Source organism: Schistocerca cancellata, chromosome 2 (assembly GCF_023864275.1).
Source record: "Schistocerca cancellata isolate TAMUIC-IGC-003103 chromosome 2, iqSchCanc2.1, whole genome shotgun sequence".
NCBI classification, from domain to species: domain Eukaryota; kingdom Metazoa; phylum Arthropoda; class Insecta; order Orthoptera; family Acrididae; genus Schistocerca; species Schistocerca cancellata.
In genome coordinates, this window is record NC_064627.1 from 1,112,330,872 (window position 1) to 1,112,355,653 (window position 24,782).

The window sequence follows — 24,782 nt, forward strand, 5'->3', positions numbered from 1 at the left end:
TCTGCGATTTACGTAATTTCCAAGGAAACAACTTTCTTCAAAATGATCGGAACATATAAAATAGTATTCTGTCGGTCGGAAATCTTGCCTCCTGACAGCGTGTAACCATTTTTGTAACAGCTGTGGTTTTGAGAAAGAAAACCTGCAAATGTATGCACAGACATTATGCTAATACCGTGTTACAAAAACATTTATTAAGTAAGTGCACCGACATACGAAACAACTTAAAATATCCACATACCTGTGAAATGTAATATTCGTTCCTTTCTCGAATTTATTTGTACAATTAATCGCTGCACAACTCTTCACCACTGTACTTCTTTTGATTGGAACGTACAGACAGTAGAAATACGAGTAACAAATACTGTATGTACGCCCCAACAAATATACAACTTTGAATCAGGGTCTTCATAAACAACAGTACTACACAACCCATCAGACTACAACCACTATAATGGCGTCCAGCCGAAGGTTCAAATTATCCCGCGACTACAGCGCCATCAGTGAGTCTAGTTATTTTTTACAAGGTCTTTGCTAACGTTGAAGCTGCTTTCGATGTGGGCAGCCACCAGTTTGTCTCGGCGCTTATGTCGTCGTCACCTAGGGGCCGCTGGTGTGGCGTTGTCGTGCTGGAGGGAGGTCTATATGAAGATGGTATCTGTTCTTTCGAACATATCCGAAAGAACAGGTACCATAGTTGACCATGTATTAGAATGAAATGATAATTAAATGAAGACCCTAAGCTGCCGACAGGCATTGATATAACATCAACGGGGACAGCTGAAAATGTGTGCCTCGCCTCGGACATGTCCGAAAGAACAGACACCATCTTCATATAGTTAAGGCTAACCGGCCATTGACCTGCTTCTTCTGTGCTGGATGCACATGCATTGCCCGAACTCTTACGGAACTCGGTAAGATTGTCTGCCGCGAGTAATGAATGTAATGGGCAGGGTCACTACGATTGTAGTGTGTGGACATTAAGCTGGGAATGTGGGTCTCAAAGGTAGCGTGCAAGGGATAAATCCCTGCAGCCGCACTATCCTCTGTGCCCTCAGTGGATCAGACGGATAGAGAGTCTGCCATGTAAGCATGAGATCCCGGGTTCGAATCTCGGTCGGGGCACACATTTTCAACTGTCCTCGTTGATGTATATCAACGCCCGTCGACAGCTTAGGGTCTTGATTTAATTATCATTTCATGGAGGGAGGTCGGTCAGCGTGCGAGTGGCTGACCTGTTCTCACAGCCGTCTCTTCTCTGGAGATTCCCGACTGGAATGGCAGCGCTGACTTTACGCCGTAACAAGTCACATAACTGAGACGATATTCCATAAGCACGAAATTTCAGTACGAGCCGCTTGTGTGGTACAGTGTCCGGAAATCCAGAAATATGGAATCAATTTGAAATCCCTTATCAATAGCACTCAACACTTCGTGCGAGTAAAGAGCTAGTTGTGTTTCACCGACTGTGTGTAAATAGATCGTTTTCTTCGAGGTAATTCATTACTGTTTACTCTCACGAATTCTTATCTTTTCAACTTGTAAGTACCAAGTTCTCCACCTGAAGATGATAGTGTGAGCCATCGAAACGCGTAGTGGGAGAATAAATAAATGTTGACGCAGTAAACTGTTTTATTTGTAAAACGGCGTCTACTTAAGGAAAAATATAACTGCTGTCCTCTCTTCCTACACGACCACGGCACGTGGTGATTTAAGGGGCTCCGGAAAGGCTCAAAATCATGAAAAGTTCAATTTTTACTTTTTTGCGTTTTCTGAATCTGCAGACTATTTATTATCTTTTAATAGATATGTAATTTATTCAATTCCGAAGAGTACAATTATTTTTAAATTTTTTTTAAATGTGTTCTACATGGGCGTGACCCACTGTGGCGCTGTTAAACTGCTGTCAAATGGTGTTATTATTAACGTCCGTGTTCATCAGGTACATTTTAGGGATGTGAGATAAAGTATGTGTTGTGGCTAACCTGTGATGGTTCAGTATACACTCCTGGAAATTGAAATAAGAACACCGTGAATTCATTGTCCCAGGAAGGGAAAACTTTATTGACACATTCCTGGGGTCAGATACATCACATGATCACACTGACAGAACCACAGGCACATAGACACAGGCAACAGAGCATGCACAATGTCGGCACTAGTACAGTGTATATCCACCTTTCGCAGCAATGCAGGCTGCTATTCTCCCATGGAGACGATCGTAGAGATGCTGGATGTAGTCCTGTGGAACGGCTTGCCATGCCATTTCCACCTGGCGCCTCAGTTGGACCAGCGTTCGTGCTGGACGTGCAGACCGCGTGAGACGACGCTTCATTCAGTCCCAAACATGCTCAATGGGGGACAGATCCGGAGATCTTGCTGGCCAGGGTAGTTGACTTACACCTTCTAGAGCACGTTGGGTGGCACGGGATACATGCGGACGTGCATTGTCCTGTTGGAACAGCAAGTTCCCTTGCCGGTCTAGGAATGGTAGAACGATGGGTTCGATGACGGTTTGGATGTACCGTGCACTATTCAGTGTCCCCTCGACGATCACCAGTGGTGTACGGCCAGTGTAGGAGATCGCTCCCCACACCATGATGCCGGGTGTTGGCCCTGTGTGCCTCGGTCGTATGCAGTCCTGATTGTGGCGCTCACCTGCACGGCGCCAAACACGCATACGACCATCATTGGCACCAAGGCAGAAGCGACTCTCATCGCTGAAGACGACACGTCTCCATTCGTCCCTCCATTCACGCCTGTCGCGACACCACTGGAGGCGGGCTGCACGATGTTGGGGCGTGAGCGGAAGACGGCCTAACGGTGTGCGGGACCGTAGCCCAGCTTCATGGAGACGGTTGCGAATGGTCCTCGCCGATACCCCAGGAGCAACAGTGTCCCTAATTTGCTGGGAAGTGGCGGTGCGGTCCCCTACGGCACTGCGTAGGATCCTACGGTCTTGGCGTGCATCCGTGCGTCGCTGCGGTCCGGTCCTAGGTCGACGGGCACGTGCACCTTCCGCCGACCACTGGCGACAACATCGATGTGCTGTGGAGACCTCACGCCCCACGTGTTGAGCAATTCGGCGGTACGTCCACCCGGCCTCCCGCATGCCCACTATACGCCCTCGCTCAAAGACGGTCAACTGCACATACGGTTCACATCCACGCTGTCGCGGCATGCTACCAGTGTTAAAGACTGCGATGGAGCTCCGTATGCCACGGCAAACTGGCTGACACTGACGGCGGCGGTGCACAAATGCTGCGCAGCTAGCGCCATTCGACGGCCAACACCGCGGTTCCTGGTGTGTCCGCTGTGCCGTGCGTGTGATCATTGCTTGTACAGCCCTCTCGCAGTGTCCGGAGCAAGTATGGTGGGTCTGACACACCGGTGTCAATGTGTTCTTTTTTCCATTTCCAGGAGTGTATATCGCTGGTGTGATTGTCGATTGTTTCATGTTTATTTACTCTGTCGTTATCTCGAAAATATTCGTAATTAATTCTGTTTCTTGAGTCTCTTTTTTGTTGAAGTATAATAATGAGTAAAAGTAAAGTTGCTGTTGCGACTTTCAATGATGGCAACATTGTAAGGTGCAATGTATTTAGAAATATGGGAATGAAGATAGGTTCTAACATGGTACGAGCGATGCTCGCTTTAGACAAGGAACGCCTTCGGGCTGCAGACAGGGCTGTAAAGAGTCTAGAAATACAAGCAAGAGTAAACAGGAGGAGGAACAAGAGGAAGCTGGAGGAGGAGTTTGCAGAGGATGAAGATAATCCATCCTATGGACCTGGAATGCACTAAAAAGTTAATCCAATCTTTGTCGCTCGATTCCGAAAACTTTTATTTTCTCATACTAATTACGTGTTTTCTAAGGATCTTCCAAACATATTTGTTTCAAACATTCAGTAAATGTTACACAGTACCTTCTGCATAATTTAACACAGCCTTTTTCCAAAAAACTGTATATTTTTGAATATATGAATAAAAAATTGCAAAAAAAGTTGTGAATTTTCATTACAATTGAAAAAAAAATCATCTTTAATAACTGAACTAAAATTTTGTAAAATGCCTGTGTTAAGTTGTAGCCCATATTCCAATAAATAATCTGTAAAAAGTTCAACTTCCTACCTCAAATACTTTGTGAGGAAAGATGTAATTTATAAGCGTTATTTTAATATTCCGGAGCCCCTTAAAGACATTTTTGTAGCTCGATTTCACCCAGAGAGCAGTCTTGTAGAGCGTACCTTTAAAGAGTTGAACAGGTTCATGAGAACTTGCATTCCGAATCGCCACACCAAGTGGGCAGAATACGTTTCGACTTTTGAGGAACTCCACGATAGATTGCCACATTCAGCCACCGGTTATACTCCACTAGAAGTCATGTTTGGAAAGAATGAAACCGACAGCTGGCTGTCACCATTACCAACTGCACCACGACAAGTTGTACCTCACGAACAAATTATAGCTGAGACTCTAAATAACTTAACGAGGTGCGCGGAGCGCCGAAAGGAGAAGCATGACAAGAAGATAAAGAAGGTAACAGTGTATCAACCAGGTGACTTGGTGCTAATAAGGACTCATCCCAAGTCATCTCTGTTAGCAAAAAAGAATAAAAAATGTCAACCGGTGTATGCCGGGCCCCACAAAACCATAGACATACCACACGGATGTAGCTGTTTGTTGCAGGCGTACCCCAGCTGGGCGTGGCACTCGACGGCGTCGCGTCCCAACTGTTCGACGCTGGTGTCGGTGTACCGGGCGCGCGCCGACCGCTGCGACCGGCTGTGGGTGCTGGACAGCGGCCTCATGGACTCGCTGGGCACCTTCACGCGCGTCTGCCCGCCCAAGCTGGTCGTGTTCGACCTGCGCACCGACTCGCCCGTGCGCTCCGTCACCTTCCCGCAGGACGTGCTGCGGCCCAGCTCGCTGCTCACCAACCTCGTCATCGACGACGAGGGCTCGCGCTCCTGCGACGACGTCTTCGTCTACATGAGCGACAGCGCCGCGCCCGGACTTGTCGTCTACGACGCGGGCCGCGACTCCGCCTGGAGGGTCAGCCAGTCCTACATGTGGCCGCACCCGGACCGCAGCGCCTTCCAGGTAGGCAGCCCTCCACCCTCACCGCCTCCCCTTCTTACTTCACCTGCTCTCATTCCAGTAACCAGACCACTTGCATTCCCACTCCATAATAACAAGAATGAGCCAAATTCTTCGAGTACATGTCTGACACTGTGCCAGTCGTTGGGGGCGATTGATTCTTATGTTGTTGTTGTTGTTGTTGTGGTCTTCAGTCCTGAGACTGGTTTGATGCAGTTCTCCATGCTACTCTATCCTGTGCAAGCTTCTTCATCTGCCAGTACCTACTGCAACCTACATCCTTCTGAATCTGCTTAGTGTATTCATCTCTTGGTCTCCCCCTACGATTTTTACCCTCCACGCTGCCCTCCAATCTTAAATTGGTGATCCCTTGATGCCTCAGAACATGTCCTACCAACCGATCCCTTCTTCTGGTCAAGTTGTGCCACAAACTTCTCTTCTCCCCAATCCTATTCAATACTTCCTCATTAGTTATGTGATCTACCCATCTAATCTTCAGCATTCTTCTGTAGCACCATATTTCGAAAGCTTCTATTCTCTGCTTGTCCAAACTATTTACCGTCCATGTTTCACTTCCATACATGGCTACACTCCATACAAATACTTTCAGAAATGACTTCCTGACACTTAAATCTATACTCGATCTTAACAAATTTCTCTTCTTCAGAAACGCTTTCCTTGCCATTGCCAGTCTACATTTTATATCCTCTCTGCTTCGACCATCATCAGTTATTTTGCTCCCCAAATAGCAAAACTCCTTTACTACTTTAAGTGTCTCATTTCCTAATCTAATTCCCTCAGCATCACCCGACTTAATTCGACTACATTCCATTATCCTCGTTTTGCTTTTGTTGATGTTCATCTTATATCCTCCTTTCAAGACACTGTCCATTCCGTTCAACTGCTCTTCCAGGTCCTTTGCTGTCTCTGACAGAATTACAATGTCATCGGCAAACCTCAAGGTTTTTATTTCTTCTCCATGGATTTTAATACCTACTCCGAATTTTTCTTTTGTTTCCATTACTGCTTGCTCAACATACAGATTGAATAACATCGGGGAGAGGCTACAACCCTGTCTCACTCCCTTCCCAACCACTGCTTCCCTTTCATGTCCCTCGACTCTTATAACTGCCATCTGGTTTCTGTACAAATTGTAAATAGCCTTTCTCTCCCTGTATTTTACCCCTGCCACCTTTAGAATTTGAAAGAGAGTATTCCCGTCAACATTGTCAAAAGCTTTCTCTAAGTCTACAAATGCTAGAAACGTAGGTTTGCCTTTCCTTAATCTTTCTTCTAAGATAAGTCGTAAGGTCAGTATTGCCTCACATGTTCCAGTATTTCTACGGAATCCAAACTGATCTTCCCCGAGGTCGGCTTCTACTAGTTTTTCCATTCGTCTGTAAAGAATTCGTGTTAGTATTTTGCAGCTGTGGCTTATTAAACTGATTGTTCGGTAATTTTCACATCTGTCAACACCTGCTTTCTTTGGGATTGGAATTATTAAATTCTTCTTGAAGTCTGAGGGTATTCTTATATTTTCCTTGAAGAATCAAGTTTGCCAGGCTCGCTAGTACAGGGCTATTACAAATGATTGAACCGATTTCATAAATTCACTGTAGCTCCATTCATTGACATATGGTCACGACACACTACAGATACTGGCTGTTTCAAAAATGACCGGTATATTTGAAACGGCAATAAAAACTAAACGAGCAGCGATAGAAATACACCGTTTGTTGTAATATGCTTGGAACAACAGTACATTTTCAGGCAGACAAACTTTCGAAATTACAGTAGTTACAATTTTCAACAACAGATGGCGCTGCAAGTATTGTGAAAGATATAGAAGACAACGCAATCTGTGGGTGCGCCATTCTGTACGTCGTCTTTCTGCTGTAAGCGTGTGCTGTTCACAACGTGCAAGTGTGCTGTAGACAACATGGTTTATTCCTTAGAACAGAGGATTTTTCTGGTGTTGGAATTCCACCGCCTAGAACACAGTGTTGTTGCAACAAGACGAAGTTTTCAACTGAGGTTTAATGTAACCAAAGGACCGAAAAGCGATACAATAAAGGATCTGTTTGAAAAATTTCAACGGACTGGGAACGTGACGGATGAACGTGCTGGAAAGGTAGGGCGACCGCGTACGGCAACCACAGAGGGCAACGCGTAGCTAGTGCAGCAGGTGATCCGACAGCGGCCTCGGGTTTCCGTTCGCCGTGTTGCAGCTGCCGTCCAAATGACGCCAACGTCCACGTATCGTCTCATGCGCCAGAGTTTACACCTCTATCCGTACAAAATTCAAACGCGGCAACCCCTCAGCGCCGCTACCATTGCTGCACGAGAGACATTCGCTAACGATATAGTGCACAGGATTGATGACGGCGATATGCATGTGGGCAGCATTTGGTTTACTGACGAAGCTTATTTTTACCTGGACGGCTTCGTCAATAAACAGAACTGGCGCATATGGGGAACCGAAAAGCCCCATGTTGCAGTCCCATCGTCCCTGCATCCTCAAAAAGTACTGGTCTGGGCCGCCATTTCTTCCAAAGGAATCATTGGCCCATTTTTCAGATCCGAAACGATTACTGCATCACGCTATCTGGACATTCTTCGTGAATTTGTAGCGGTACAAACTGCCTTAGACGACACTGCGAACACCTCGTGGTTTATGCAAGATGGTGCCCGGCCACATCGCACGGCCGACGTCTTTAATTTCCTGAATGAATATTTCGATGATCGTGTGATTGCTTTGGGCTATCCGAAACATACAGGAGGCGGCGTGGATTGGCCTCCCTATTCGCCAGACATGAACCGCTGTGACTTCTTTCTGTGGGGACACTTGAAAGACCAGGTGTACCGCCAGAATCCAGAAACAATTGAACAGCTGAAGCAGTACATCTCATCTGCATGTGAAGCCATTCCGCCAGACACGTTGTCAAAGGTTTCGGGTAATTTCATTCAGAGACTACGCCATATTATTGCTACGCATGGTGTAAATATCGTACTATAGAGTTTCCCAGACCGCAGCGCCATCTGTTGTTGAAAATTGTAACTACTGTAATTTCGAAAGTTTGTCTGCCTGAAAATGTACTGTTGTCCCAAGCATATTGCAACAAACGGTGTATTTCTATCGCTGCTCGTTTAGTTTTTATTGCCGTTTCAAATATACCGGTCATTTTTGAAACACCCTGTATGTAGAAAACCTCATAAAGTTTTGTTCGGCTAAAGCCGCACTTCAGGTTTCTGCCGCCAGAGCGCTCGAGAGCGCACTGAGACAAAATGGCGACAGGAGCCGAGAAAGCGTATGTCGTGCTTGAAATGCACTCACATCAGTCAGTCATAAGAGTTCAACGACACTTCAGGACGAAGTTCAACAAAGGTCCACCAACTGCTAACTCCATTCGGCGATGGTATGCGCAGTTTAAAGCTTCTGGATGCCTCTGTAAGGGGAAATCAACGAGTCGGCCTGCAGTGAGCGAGGAAACGGTTGAACGCGTGCGGGCAAGTTTCACGCGTGTATCTGGACATGCTGGAAAATTGGCTCATGCCACAACTGGAGACCGACAGCGCCGACTTCATCTTTCAACAGGATGGTGCTCCACCACACTTCCATCATGATGTTCGGCATTTCTTAAACAGGACATTGGAAAACCGATGGATCGGTCGTGGTGGAGACCGTGATCAGCAATTCCTGTCATGGCCTCCACGCTCTCCCGACTTAACCCCATGCGATTTCTTTCTGTGGGGTTATGTGAAAGATTCAGTGTTTAAAACTCCTCTACCAAGAAACGTGCCAGAACTGCGAGCTCGCATCAACGATGCTTTCGAACTCATTGATGGGGACATGCTGCGCCGAGTGTGGGAGGAATTTGATTGTCGGCTTGATGTCTGCCGAATCACTAAAGGGGCACATATCGAACATTTGTGAATGCCTAAAAAAACTTTTTGAGTTTTTGTATGTGTGTGCAAAGCATTGTGAAAATATCTCAAATAATAAAGTTATTGTAGAGCTTTGAAATCGCTTCAATCATTTGTAATAACCCTGTAATTGTTGGTATTACTATTACCGGTTTCGACAGATCTCCGCTGTCTTCTTCGGATCCTGTGACATTATTAGATATACGTGCTTCTCACGACACTGGAAGTCACATAGTGATGTTGCGTCAAATTGTAATAAAAAGTGGCAGGGAACAACCGTATGTCACAAATAAAATGGCACACATACATTAAAAAATGCAGGCACTTTGGCGTATTTTTATTAATGAAACAACTGATAAAGTGGCAGTAAATACTCAATACTGTTGTGCAGTATGTAGCAGACGACATGCTGTTGATCGAAACACCTATTGTAAAGGAAAATGTTAACCATGTGAAAATGGACATGGTAATCCGTAATCGGTTATAGTACCAAAATTAAACGTTTTAAAATATTTGTGTCGTCGTTCACCAACAATCAGCAACAGCCGCGTAGTTCACAAGATCCAACACAGATAAAATAAGATTAAGGCTGGACAATTTGATACCACATTTATCGTTTTTCCACTCTTCATTTGGCTATGAAAATTCGGACAAAAATTTTCCGTGAAGTAACGAATTTATTTTTTCAGGTTACCTTCCATTGAGAAATCTGCTGCACTCAGCGACTGTTATATTGACTTGTAAATTATAGATTGCAGCGATGAGTCGTCCTTTTTAAATTTTATTGTGCAGATCTACATTTCGGCTAGAAGCTGGCCATTATCACTCCACTATTATTTTCGTTGAATGCATGTAATTTCCCTTTCAGTTGGGCTTCATCCACAATTCATTGAACGAGTTCTCGAATTTATGGCCCGATAAAAGTACCTTCCTTAACTTTTGAAACAATTTCGGAAATTTTTTCTCTTACGTACTTAAAACGCCCGTCCCTCTTAGTTCATACCTTTGACAATATTTTTCATCAAACCCAGCGTGATACGCAGGGATGAAAGAAAGACATCTTGTGGGTCCACGTGAGGCCCTGCAGCGACGTCATTGCATTCTTAAGAGTATGCAAATGACATTTAGATCACCACGCATTTTACGTTTGTGTTCATGGTATTTTATTGAGGCCGAGATGGCTCTCATATGTCTCCTTCATATGAACTGTATGACCAACAGTAATTGAAGGAAGACGGATGCCATTGTGAAACAACACAGATTTCAGACTAGGCTCGGAGGAGTCTATGAGTAGCCTCCATTCACTTGGATCATCGTTCAAATTCAAAGATTTCATCAAGCCATTAATGTCACTGCAAACAACGACATTGTTTTTCTTCTTCAACAAGGGAAGCAGTTTCATGTGACCTTTTCTGTACTGTCAGATAGTGACATCACATTGGAGAAGATACCATTGCTGTAGTAGAGACCCGAGAATTTCTCCTTCGATACGTCAAGGTGTTTAATCAGATCACACAACTCGGCTTGACTCAGTCCCTGCTGTTTATCATCTTATCCCTCAAAATCAGGGTCACAGGATGTGGAAGGCTTGTTTGGTTCTTCTTCTTGCTTCAGACTTTCATTTTCTAATTCAAAGACACAATTTTCTGGTGGAATAGAAAGTGGTAAACTAAAGGAATGCGAAAGGGGTCAATTAGCAGGTCCAAGATTCGGGTACTGACCTATTCTTCTTTCCTTCATAGGCAGAAATAGCAGTCATCTGTACGGTCTGTAGTCTCCTGCCCAACCATAGACACTGCGCGTTTCTTATTTTTCAGCCATTCTCGTAGTGTAACAAAACACGCTTTACAACATATATGTGGAGCCCAAGACTTACCCTGGTCCCCTCCTTTCATACCGCAATAATGTTGGTAGGCAGTTTTCACAAGAGGCTTCTGACTGAGTTTGTGTGAGGAAAATGTTATTTCACCGCAAATGTTACAAACATTATTCATCTTATTTACACCATTTTTACGAATTTTACACTGCAAAAGCACTCTCTAACCAGAAATTCTACTTTAATTACAGCAAAAACTATATGAAACTCACCGTCATAGCAACAGTGTCTATTTTCATGACTTAAAGACAGGTTAAGAACATTTGTGTTTTGTTATTGGACAGGTGTGCCAACTCCGAAATGAAAATTTCCCCCAAACGGAAAAATGAAATGTCACTTTGTCTCCAAAGCAAGAGCTAATATGTCACCTTAATGGTGGTTTTTTTTAATTCATCAGATGGAAATATACGAGAATTAACAATTTTAGAGCCCGAAACACTTTCATTGTTGACTAGTGTTATTTGCAAAATAAACAAACCCCAGAGGGAAGTCATCGGCTCCGAGTTTCTCTTTCACGCATTCATTTATGTTTCTTTGCCTACGAAAGCCACCAGTACCACCGGTAATACTACCGTTTGAAACTTCCTGGCAGATTTAAACTGTGTGCCAGATCGAGACTCGAATTCGGGACCTTTGCCTATCGCGGGCAAGTGCTCTACCAACTGAGCTACCCAAGCACGACTCACGCCCCGTCCTCACAGCTTTACATCTGCCAGTATCTCGTCTCCTACCTTACAAACTTTACAGAAGCTCTCCTGCGAACCCTGCAGAACTAGCACTCCTGAAAGAAAGGATATTGCGGAGACATGGCTTAGCCACAGCCTCGGGCTGGAAGGTAGGAGACGAGGTACTGGCAGAAGTACAGCTATGAGGACGGGTCGTGAGTCGTGTTTGGGTAGCTCAGTTGGTAGAGCACTTTCCCGCGAACGGCAAAGGTCTCGAGTTCGAGTCTCGGTCCACACACAGTTTTAATCTGCCAGAAAGTTTCATATTAGCGCACACTCCGCTGCAGAGTGAAAATCTCATTCTGAATAGTAGCGTTTACTGAGTCATTTATATACAGGGTGATTCAAAAAGAATACCACAACTTTAAAAATGTGTATTTAATGAAAGAAACATAATATAACCTTCTGTTATACATCATTACAAAGAGTATTTAAAAAGGTTTTATTTCACTCAAAAACAAGTTCAGAGATGTTCAATATGGCCCCCTCCAGACACTCGAGCAATATCAACCCGATACTCCAACTCGTTCCACACTCTCTGTAGCATATCAGGCGTAACAGTTTGGATATCTGCTGTTATTTCTCGTTTCAAATCATCAATGATGGCTGGGAGAGGTGGCTGAAACACCATATCCTTAACATACCCCATAAGAAAAAATCGCAGGGGGTAAGATCAGGGCTTCTTGGAGGCCAGTGATGAAGTGCTCTGTCACGGGGTGCCTGGCGGCCGATCCATCGCCTCGGGTAGTTGACGTTCAGGTAGTTACGGACAGATTGTGGAATTTCCAGCTCTCTGCTAGCTCTGCGAGTCGATTTTCCTGGGCTGGGAACAAATGCTTGCTGGATGCGTGCTACATTTTCATCACTCTTTCTCGGCCGTCCAGAACTTTTCCCTTTGCACAAACACCCATTCTCTGCAAACTGTTTATACCAACGCTTAATACACCACCTATCAGGAGGTTTAACACCATACTTCGTTCGAAATGCACGCTGAACAACTGTCGTCGATTCACTTCTGCCGTACTCAATAACACAAAAAGCTTTCTGTTGAGCGGTCGCCATCTTAGCATCCACTGATGCTGACGCCTAGTCAAGAGCGCCTCAAGCGAACAAATGTACAACTAAATGAAACTTTATAGCGCCCTTAATTCGCCGACAGATAGTGCTTAGCTCTGCCTTTTGTCGTTGCAGAGTTTTAAATTCCTAAAGTTGTGGTATTCTTTTTGAATCACCCTGTACTTTAGCGAAACTACAGGACAGCAGTTTTGGTGGAGCGAAACTGTAATTGGGAGTAGAGTAAAGTAGCGGTGAGAGAGGGCGAGTGCAGAGAGCCGGTGCTGTGTGGCAGGTGGCTGGCGAGTCGTTCACGCTGATGGACGGCGTGCTGGGCCTGGCGCTGTCTCCGCCGCAGCCGCACCCCCAGCTGCACCCCCACCCGCTGGCCGGCCACGGGCAGCCCGCCTCCGGCTCGCGCCTCCTCTACTTCCAGCCCATGGCCGAGACGCGGCTGTTCTCGGTGCCGACGTCGGCGCTGCGCGGGGGCCCTCTGCGAGAGCTGGAGGAGCTGCCCGTGTCCGTCGTGGGCCACAAGTCGTCGCAGTCGGCCGTGCTGCACGTGGACCAGCGCGACGGCGCCGTCTGGATCAGCCCCGTCACAGAGGCCGCCGTCGCCTCCTGGCAGCCCGCCACCGACACCGCCAGCGTCGTCGCCTACAGGTCAGCAGCGCCTCGCCTCTCGCGTCCGACGTATTACAGAACTTCTGTGCCAAGATCGATACTGATAACCTTTATTCTCGATAACCGGTTTCGGTAATCAGTCCGCCATACTCAGATCTCGACATCACGTTATTGCGTATCTCTGAAAATAGAAGTCTAGTACTCTTCCTCGTGAATTGGCAGGTACACAGCAAACACAAGGCTGATGCATCGGCATGTCAGAATTTACACAGCTACTCAGAACATACAACTGTCTTATGCCACTCACAAGTGGCATAAGCCTGATGTAAGAGTTGAATAACCGTACGTGCAGTTGTTTTAATTCAGTAGGAATTAAAATCCACGGACAAGCATTAAAAACTTTGAGGTTTGCCGAAGACATTGTAACTCTGTCAGAGACAACAAAGGACTTGGAACAGCAGCTGAACGGAATGAACAGTGTCTTGAAAAGAGGATATAAGATGAACACCAACAAAAGCAAAACGAGGATAATGGAATGTAGTCGAACTGAATCTGGTGATTCTGAGGGTATTAGATTAGGAAATGAGACGCTTAAAGTAGTAAATGAGTTTTGCTATTTGGGGAGCAAAATAACTGATGATGGTAGAAGTAGATAGGATATAAAATGTAGGCTGGCAATGGCAAGGAAAGCGTTTCTCAAGAGCCGGCCTTGGTGGCCGAGCGGTTCTAGGCACTACAGTGTGGAACCGCGCGACCGCTACGGTCGCAGGTTCGAATCCTGCCTCGGGCATGGATGTGTCTGATGTTCTTAGGTTAGTTAGGTTTAAGTAGTTCTCAGTTCTAGGGGACGGATGACCTCAGAAGTTAAGTCCCATAGTGCTCAGAGCCATTTGAACCATTTTGAACCGTTTCTGAAGAAGAGAAATTTGTTAACATCGAGTATAGATTTCAATGTCAGGAAGTCGTTTCTGATAGTATTTGTATGGAGTGTAGCCATGTATGGAAGTGAAACGTGGACGATCAATAGTTTGGACAGGGAAGAGAATAGAACTTTTCGAAACTGTGTGCTACAGAAGAATGCTGAACATTAGATGGGTAGATCAATTAACTAATGAGAAGGTACTGAATAGAATCGGACAGAAAAGGAACTTGTGGCACAACTTGACTAGAATAAGGAATCGCTTCGTAGGACATGTTCTGAGGCATCAAGGGATCACAAATTTAGTATTGGAGGGCAGCGTGGAGGGTAAAAATCGTAGAGGGAGACCAAGAGATGAATACACTAAGCAGATTCAGAAGGATGTAGGTTGCAGTAGGTACTGGGAGATGAAAAAGTTTGCACAGGATAGAGAAGCATCAAGAGCTGCATCAAACCAGTCTCTGGACTGAAGACCAGCCGGCCAGTGTGGCCGTGCGGTTCTGGGCGCTTCAGTCTGGAATCGCGTGACCGCTACGGTCGCAGGTTCGAATCCTGCCTCGGGCATGGATGTGTGTGATGTCCTTAGGTTAGTTAGGTTTAAGTAGTTCTAAGTTCTAGGGGACTGATGACCACAGATGTTGAGTCCCATAGTGCTCAGAGCCATTTGAACCATTTGACTGAAGACCACAATAACAACAACAATTCTGACACGCCGATGCAGGAGTCTCATAATTTGCTACCCAGTTTACGAGTAAGAGTTCTCGTACGGCTATTTTGAGAAATACATAAAACCGGAATCTCGAGATCTGAAGATAGCAACATCGACTACTGAAAGCTATTATAGAGATAAAGGTATTTGTATTGGCAAAGAAGTTTATCTTCCATAATCTGTTATTACATATCGCCACTAGCAGCTCAAAATGAGTAAACTAAAACATGATCAATAGCTTGACAGATTAAGAGGGGTGCACTGAGATAAATACATATTATGACCACTGCTTACCACCAACCAAAGAGCCGCCTGGTGACGTTGCTGGCACGAGATGCATGAGAGAAGTGCAGGGTGGTTATAATTAAACTTACTATCTAGATTTTAAATTAAATGTTCCCTGAGATATTTAAGTCTCTATCTACGATAACGTTGGAAGCTGTAGAAGTGAATTAAAACTTGTGACGGTCTGGACTCGAACCTGGGTTTTCTAACTTACTGGACAGAGATGCTGACTATTACACCATCGCAGAATCATGCTAGTCAGACCTGCATGAACTACACAAATCAAGTACCATCACCAACACAAAATCCAATTCACATCTTCCCTTCTATTGTCACTGTTACCAGGGCTCTTCCACATTGGAATAGCACCCCAGCATTGTACGTAATGAGGAAGTGCTGTTCTACATGTGATCCTGTAGATCTTAAATTTCCCCCGATAATAGTGACAATATAAGGGGAGATGTGAATTGGAGTTTGTGTTGGGAAGGGTACTTGACTTGGGTAGTTCGTGCAGCTATCTTGACCATAATAGAGCGGTGGTGGAACGGTCAGCGTATCTGCGCTGAAAGCATTGACACCCGAGTTCGAGTCCCAGCTGCAGTACAAATTTTAATTCACTTCTTCAGCTTCCAACGTCATCGTAAACTGACAGTATCACGAGTGCTGTAGTGCAGACTGTATACTTCGCAGTACGCTGAAACATCGTAGGTATCTTACTTAACTGGTGCGCTCGCGGATTATGCTGAAAAAGTAGTAGTTCCAATTTCTGCCACCAGGTGAAATATGGTACTATAGGAATTCAGAGTGTAGTGTGGGCGCAGGACAAGGGGAGGAACGGTCAAACACATGATACGAGCGGTTCTGGCACTTTTATTAGGATACGGTCATAAATTACAACATATGGTCTGTATGGGTCTCTGTACTCAGCAACGTGCTGCATCTGTAGCATGGCAAGGTCGACACTAGCTCGCAACATAGCCAGTGTAATCAGAGCGATACGTCGACGTACGCTATCCTTCAGGTATCCTCGCAACCAGAAGTCACATGGATTTAGTTCGGTCGATCTGGATGGCCATGCGTCTTTAAATTGAATAGTGATGATGTAATCGTTAACAAAGGTATGTCAGAACGAATCTTTCATCTGGAAAGCGACATGTCGTTTCGTCCCATCTGCCATCATAATAATGGTTGCGCTCCAGCAAAGCTTGAATCATACGTTACACTAGGCGGTCCTTGTAACACGCAAATGTCAATGCACAAGTAAGACGCTACTGAGGTGTCATCGCCTGGAAGGAAAACGTACCGAGAATGAAGGAAGGAGTGAAACCACACCACGCGGACAAATAAGCTGAGTGCAGTGGTTGTTCCTCCACAACATGCTGCATAGAAGAACCCCGTATGCGGCAGTTCTTTGCATTCACGACAGTGTGCAGAGTAAAATGTGCCTCGTCCATGCAAAGAATATTCTCCGGCCACATGTCATCCTTTTCTATGCGTACCAGATAACGAACGGCTAAGTCACGGCTCTGAAGCCCGTCTAGGGACTTCATTTGGTGCAAATTCTGAATCTTGTAGAGATATCAGTGTAAAATGCGCCGCATAATCTTTTGCAGTATTGATTTCCACGACACAGCCAGAGCATTGGCTGCAGGATTTGAGGCAAGTGCTTCCCGGTCAGCTATAACTACTACTTCACCAACAACTTCCTTGGGAATGCGCCGCTTCCCCCCCCCCCCCTTTCGCACAACATATTACACCAATTTCTTCAGATTTCTTGATCACTTTCTTTAGCCCATTTTACTGACATGGCTGCTCTTCGCAGCTGTTTCTGTCATCGATATTCCTGCAATGCAGAGCTAATATCGCTGCCGTACTGATAAAAAAACTTTACCGGCAGTGTACGGTCTTTCTTCTCAGCAGCCATTGTGTTTTCTACGGAAAACTTTAACCTTCTTAACTCTTCACACCAACAGTCACTTCACAAAAGAAATAACACACATTGCCAAGCGTCAAAACAGGAAACATTTTACGTTCTGACTGATTGCAGTGCCATATTTAGAAAGTGGAACTATTATTTTTGTCAGCATACTCCGCGAGGGCACCGCTCAAAGAACATACCTGCGATGTTACAGCATCCTGCGACTCACACAGCCCGCACTACAGCACTCTAAACATTTAATTATAAATACACGGTATATAGTCACTCGCCTTAAACTTGCACCGCAGATGTTGCGGAAATGGAAAGTGCTACTAATGTGCAGTTTTCACAGAGTGAAATGGCAGTCAGGGGATCGTACTGCTAGCCTATGTACGGATTATAATAACACTTACAAAGGGTATTTTTTGCTCAAACTTACACTAATTTAAATGGAACTATGCCTGTTGACATTAACGAACTGAAAGTGTGGTAAGTTAGAATGTCAGTGGTGTTTGTTGCAGGATACTAGTGCGAGTCTTTTAGGAGGCTGAACTCAAATGTTCCTGGTTGGATGAACATTCAGGCACGCTATCGCACATGGACAGTTCCGCTAAATTACTCGACTTTAATTCTATTGAAAATATCTGGCATACCTACATCTACACCAGTACTTCGCAATTCACAATTCAGTGCCTGGCAGAGGAGCCAACATAATATTTTTGCATTCAGACAGTTCGCCACTGAAATTTTGTGAAAGATCTAAATGCAACCAAATACGCTTTTGTTTTAATGATTGCCGCTGCAACTCGCGTCTCATATCTGTGAAACTCTCCACCCTGCATCCACATCTACATCTACATGGATACTCTGCAAATCACATTTAATACCTGGCTGAGGGTTCATCGAACCACCTACACAATTCTCTATTATTTCAATATCGTATAGCGCGCGGAAAGAATGAACACCTATATCTTTCCGTACGAGTTCTGATTTCCCTTGTATCATCGTGGTGATTGTTCCTCCCTATGTAGGTCGGTGTAGAAAAAAACATTTTCGCATTCGGAGGAGAAAGTTGGTGATTGGAGTTTCGTGAGAAGATTGCCTCGCAACGAAAAACGCCTTTCTTTTAATGATGTCCAGCCCAAATCCTGTATCATTTCTGTGACACTCTCTCAAATATTTCGCTCTAATACAAAACCTGCTGCCTTTCTTTGAACTCTTTCGATGTACTCAGTCAGTCCTATCTGGTAAGGATCCCACACCGCGTACCAGTATTCTAAAAGAGGACGGACAAGCGTAGTATAGGCAGTCTCCTTAGCAGCTCTGTTACATTTCATCTGTCCTGCCAATAAAACACAGTCTTTGTTTAGCCTTCCCCCACAACATTTTCTATGTGTTACTTCCAATTTAAGTTGTTCGTAAGTGTAATACCTAGGTATTTACTTGAATTTACGGCCTTTATAATTGACTGATATATCGTGTAACCTAGGTTTAACGAAATCCTTGTAGCACTCATGTGGATGACCTCACACTTCTCGTTATTTAGGGTCAACTGCCACTTTTCGCACCATTCAGATATCTTTTCTAAATCGTTTTGTTGTTTGTTTTGATCTTCTGATGACTTTATAAGTCGATAAACGAAATTGTCATCTGCAATCAACCGAAGACGGCTGCCCTGATTGTCTCCCAAATCGTTTATATAGATAAGGAACAGCAAATGGCCTATAACACTACCTTGGGGAACGCCAGAATACACTTCTGTTTTACTCCGTGATTTCCCGTCAATTACTACAAAAGGTGACCACTCTGACAGGAAATCAGAAATCCAGTCACATAACTGAGACGATATTCCGTAAGCACGCAATTTCACTACGAGCCGCTTGTGTGGTAGTGTCAAAAACCTACGGGAAATCCAGAAATACGCAATCGATCTGAAATCCCTTGTAAATAGCACTAAACACTATTTCACGCTAGTACGAAACGAGCTCCCCTTCTTTGAACTTTTTCGATATCCTGCATTAATACTATCAGATAGGGATCCCATATCGCACTGCACTACTCCGGAAGAGGACGAACGAGCGTAATGTTGGCAGCCTCTTCAGTGTATCTGTTGCATCTTGTAGGTGTCCTCCCGATAAAACACACTCTTTGGATCGCTTTCCGCACAACGTATGACCGTTGCAAATTAAGTTAATAGAAACTGCAATCCACAAGTACCTAGTTGAAATAAAAGTCTTTGGATTTGTGGTGATTTACCATGCAGCCGAAATTTAGCAGATTCCTTTAAGTACGCCTGTGGATGACCTCACACTTTTCATTATTTAGATTCCATTGCCACTTTTCCCACCTTACAGATATCTTCTCTAAATCGTTTTGTGATTAGTTTTGGTGTTCTGATGACTTCGATAGACGGCAAATAACAGCATCATCTGCAAACAATCTAAAAAGGCTGCTCAAATTGTCTCCTACATCGTTTTCATACATTAGGAACAGCAAAGAGCCTGTAATAATTTCCTGGGGAGCGCCAGCTATTAATTTTGTTTTACTCGATGACCTGCCGCCAGTTACTACGAGCTGTGGCCTTTCTGACACTACAGCAATGACAATCCCACATAGGCGCACAATTTCATTCGAAGCCGCTTGTGCGGAACGGTATCAAGAACCTTCTGGAAATCTAGAAGTGTGGAATCAATTTGAGATCCCCTGTTGATAACTCAGTAATACTGAAGGTGAATAGCAAAGATGTAACACAGGAATGAACATCCTTGCAATGTGTTAGGCCTAAAGGATATACACTACTGGCCATTAAAATTGCTACACCACGAAGATATGCTTCAGACGCGAAATTTAACCGACAGGAAGAAGACGTTGTGATATGCAAATGATTAGCTTTTCAGAGCATTCACACAAGCTTGGCGCCGGCGGCGACACCTACAACGTGCTGACATGAGGGCCCGCATCTCGTGGTCGTGCGGTAGCGTTCTCGCTTCCCACGCCCGGGTTCCCGAGTTCTATTTCTATTCCCGGCGGGGTCAGGGATATTCTCTGCCTCGTGATGGCTGGGTGTTGTGTGCTGTCCTTAGGTTAGTTAGGTTTTAGTAGTTCTAAGTTCTAGGGGACTGCTGACCATAGATGTTAAGTCCCATAGTGCTCAGAGCCATTTTTTTGCTGACATGAGGAAAGTTTCCAACCGATTTATCATAGACAAACATCAGTTGACCGGCGTTTCCTGGTGAAACGCGGTTGTGATGCCTCGTGTAAGGAGGAGAAATGCGTACCATCACGTTTCCGACTTTGATAAAGCCCGGCTTGTAGCCTATCGCTGTTGCGGTTAATTGTATCGCGACATTGCTGCTCGCGTCGGTCGAGATCCAATGACTGTTAGCAGAATATGGCATCGGTGGGTTCAGGATGGTAACACGGAACGCCGTTCTGGATACCAACGGCCTCGTATCACTAGCAGTCGAGATGACAGGCATCTTATCCGCATGGCTGGAACGGATCGTGCAGCTACGTCTCGATCCCTGAGTCAACAGGTGGGGACGTCTGCAAGACAACAACCATCTACACGAACAGTTCGACGACATTTGCAGCAGCATGGACTATCAGCTCGGAGACCATGGCTGCGGTTATTCTTGACGCTGCATCACAGACAGGAGCGCCTGCGATGGTGTACTCAACGACGAACCCGGGTGCACGAATGCCAAAACGTCATTTTTTCGGATGAATCCACGTTCTGTTTACAGCATCACGATGGTCGCATCCGTGTTTGGCGACATCGTGGTGAATGCACATTGGAAGCGTGTGTCCGTCATCGCCATACTGGCGTATCATCCGGCGTGATGGTATGGGGTGCCATTGGTTACACGTCTCGGTAGCCTCGTGTTCGTATTGACGGCACTTTGAACAGTGGACGTTACATTTCAGATGTGTTACGATCCGTGGCTCTACCCTTCATTCGATCCCTGCGAAACACTACATTTCAGTAGGATAATGCACGACCGCATGTTGCGGGCCTTTCTAGGTACAGAAATTGTTCGACTGCTGCCCTGGCCAGCACATGCTCCAGATCTCTCACCCATTGAAAACGTCTGGTCAATTGTGGCTGAGCAATGGCTCGTCACAATACGCCAGTCACTACTCTTGATGAACTGTGGTACCGTGTTGAAGCTGCATGCGCGGCTGTACCTGTACATGCCATCCAAGCTCTGTTTCACTCAATGCCCAGGCGTATCAAGGCCGTTATTACAGTCAGAGGTCTCAGGATCTATGCACCCAAATTGCGTGAAAATGTAATCACATGTCAGTTCTAGTATAATATGTTTGTCCAATGAATACCCGCTTATCATCTTCATTTCTTCTTGGTGTAGCAATTTTAATGGCCAGTATCGTAATTATCTAAAACTATCTTCGGTTATGTATGGAGTTTTCTCCTCCAGAAACGAAGCGATTACCAAAGCCAGGGGCTGTTTTTCACGGTCTGTCTTCCCGGCGACTACTTTTTTGTACGGTATGTTTATTTTTTGGAGGCAACTTTGAGTAGACTCTCTGTATGCAGTGGTGTACACGGTTAGAGTGCTGAGGGCGCGCTGCTCCCGCTGTTGCAGCCCTGACCTGATCCAGTTCTCGTCGGAGCTGATCCTGGCGCCGCGCGACGACTACAACGTGTGGATGCTGTCCTCGCGCTTCCAGAAGTTCTTCCGGCGCACCTACAACCCGCACGAGATCAACATGCGCATCCTGCGCATCCGCCTCGCGCCCACCGTCGGGCCCTACTTCGGCCCCGGACTGCTCAACAACACCCTCGTCTTCGACGGCTTCTAGGGCGCCCGCCGCCGGGCCACTCGCAGAGGTCACCTGTTGGTCGGACGGTTGCGTCCTTCTCCAATCCAGCCTCGTCTCGTTACCGCTTTCGAAAACTTTTCGCTTTTCATCTCTCCTCCCGCAAAATTTGTCTGAGAAGTATCACGAACAAACTGGAATATTACCTGTGTTCTTATTTACTCATTTACTCAGTTCAGCTATAACGGAATATCTGTATTGCAGCAATATTATCACATAATCATGTTCCTACGAGCGTAAGTCAGCTGCAAATGCAGAACTTTTCAGTTGTCTGTCGACCAGCAAAAGGAAAGTCCCCTATTAAACCGATGTCGTATTAATCTCTGAGCTGCTTGCTGACATTACTTCACTTCATTGCATTTTCAAATAGTTGATAACTGGTCCGAACAGCTTATGTACACAATATTTTTTATTACGTTAAACTTAAATCTTACTGAATAATACACACAGGTCAGTAAGTTTTTTTCCCCCATAGGAACAGCAGCTGAGCTTCACATTCAAAATTACTGTGAAATTATGAGATATTTCGGCTAAATGAAATCTGTATTTCAGATTCTGTTTCTAGACAAACTTTTACATAATTCAAGCTACGGCCACAGTTTGTTACTTTTTTCTTGCCACCCTTCTCAGACACTGAAGACACGAACGTCATTGTCAAGTTTAAACGACAATAGCTATCATATAACTTTACCTAACCATGTACGGTTTGTTAGTGTATAATAACGTTTATGTGCAATATACAATTCTGTACAGCAAAATCGGATTCTGTAGCTACGAATTTGATGGTAAAATTAGAGTTCTAAAACTAGCCGTAATGATTAACGGCATCGGACCGTATTCCTTAGAATTTTCTTTACATGCACAAATCAACAAGTGCTTCTTACTTGTATAAACAGTTACGAATCCCTCTGCTCACATTAACTGAAACACGCAACTGCCTGTTTGAGCTAAACCAACGAATCTCTCACGGTATCTCTTTCTTCCAGAAGTTCAGACTTAGATATTACTTACTTGACACTTCATTGCAGTGTCTAAAATGTTACAATTCCCTACACTTAGTCATCTAGAGATAATTATATCCAAGAACGCAAAATAAAAATAATAACGGAAAAGTATATCTAAAAGAATGTAGCAGTTGTTCCTCGATGTCTACAGCTTTTTACTGGTCAATTCTGCAGTGGCCCAATGCATTTTTATACCGTCAGTTTATTCTTTTTCAGAACACTGCTGACCGATTCGGAGAGCAATTTGTGAATTAATCATCATTAACTGTCATGATTCTAGCGACGTTTCAACCCATAATGTTGGCACCATCTTTCTAAAGTGGCAGAAAAGCATATTAAAGATTTCGTTCGATCTTTTCATACTTCACTTTTATTTCCTGTGCCAAAGAGATCCGTGTATTTTTATGGTAGGCTTACCAAATAGGCCTTAGCACACGTCAAAAGAATAGAATGTACGTTTGTAAAGCGTTATTGTTGTTTAATTATTGAAAGTGGAAAAACTATTCTATTTTAAATAAACTTACGTCAGTCACTTGTTTTGCTGTCATGCGCCAATACATTTAACTTGGAGTGAACAGTAGTACGTTAGATATGTACTACAGTAATAGCTAATACACAAACGGAAAATCTCTCCTGAGTTTGCATCCAAACAGACCACCGCCCATGTAAAGGACTTAATGACGTTGTTAATATGTTTGTTATTTATTTTTGTACATACTCAACAGAATTTTGTAATTACCATCTTTTTGTAACTTTTGCACTCTCATCTTCTTGTTTCTGCGGTTACACGAAATTGTTTTTAAAATAAATTTTATTTTGGAAGTATCGTTGTTAAATTGTAAACGCAATGTTCCTTGCTTTCCTCTGTCTTCCATAAGGATATAACTTTACAGTTTTGTGGCTTTATTATTAATGAAAAATCGTGATAAATTAATGCAAAATCCAATTATATTTTAAACAATAAACTGTAAAATAAAAATTTTAATAAATTTACTTTGTTTAATCAAAATTGTAATTCATGTCATGAAATTGGTCTCTCTAGTCAAAACTGTTGTAGCTCTCAATCGCAGTAAACAAGAAAAAATACAAAGAGGACAAAATATGCGAATTATACACGTAGTGAAAAACTGTGATTGTTAAAAGCTAGTAGCAAAATTAGAGCCACTGTCATTTAAGCTGTAAAGGGTTAATTTTCTAGACGCAAATCAAACGAAAATCTTACGAGTTATACTTTTACAAAGTAACTATCACGAAATTATTCTTGAAATAAATATACATAAACATCAAAGAACTGAGGAAGATATCGAAAATTGCACTAAATATTTTTCGCTGTTTTATCACATCAGTCGTTCAGTGTTATCTAACCTCAGTATCAAAATAACGCAATACACATGATAATAAATCTGCAGCAAAGAGTCACATTCGGTTAAAAATCGACTGAGAAGGCTACGCACGCACTTTGAAAAAGTATTCACGCTGATGGGGAGATGTCTCAGTGTTGAAAAACGTGGAGCTCACCTATGCTGCCGTTTTAATGCTTTGGTGCTCGTCGGTTTGCAAGGATGAACTGTTAGCCACGCCCAGCTTTCACTGTAGTGACCACCTGCGCTGATCACATTTCACTTTCACCGATCTATGTGCACCATCCTTAAACCAGTAAACATTTTTTTCCTCGAACAGTGTGACCGTATTATCCACATTTCAGCCAATTTCACGTTCTCCTTCAAATAGAGTGTGTTCGTAGCAAATTTGCATTAAAAGGTCAGTCTCGTTCAAGCTTGAAAGACTAAGGTGGTGAAAATG

The 24,782-nt window shown here is 44.3% G+C and overlaps 1 protein-coding gene across 1 annotated transcript in view; it reads left to right on the forward strand.

The window, feature by feature from the left end:
- The window catches only part of LOC126163133 (protein yellow-like), a 157,100-nt gene extending 134,339 nt beyond the window's left edge, over positions 1-22,761 (forward strand). Inside the window, exons 3-5 of the mRNA XM_049920060.1 lie at positions 4,690-5,103; positions 12,974-13,341; positions 21,741-22,761. Of these exons, the coding sequence (XP_049776017.1) occupies positions 4,690-5,103; positions 12,974-13,341; positions 21,741-21,957 (999 nt within the window). The 3' untranslated portion in view covers positions 21,958-22,761. The remainder of the gene's footprint in view (positions 1-4,689; positions 5,104-12,973; positions 13,342-21,740) is intronic.
- Positions 22,762-24,782: the final 2,021 nt, after the last annotated feature.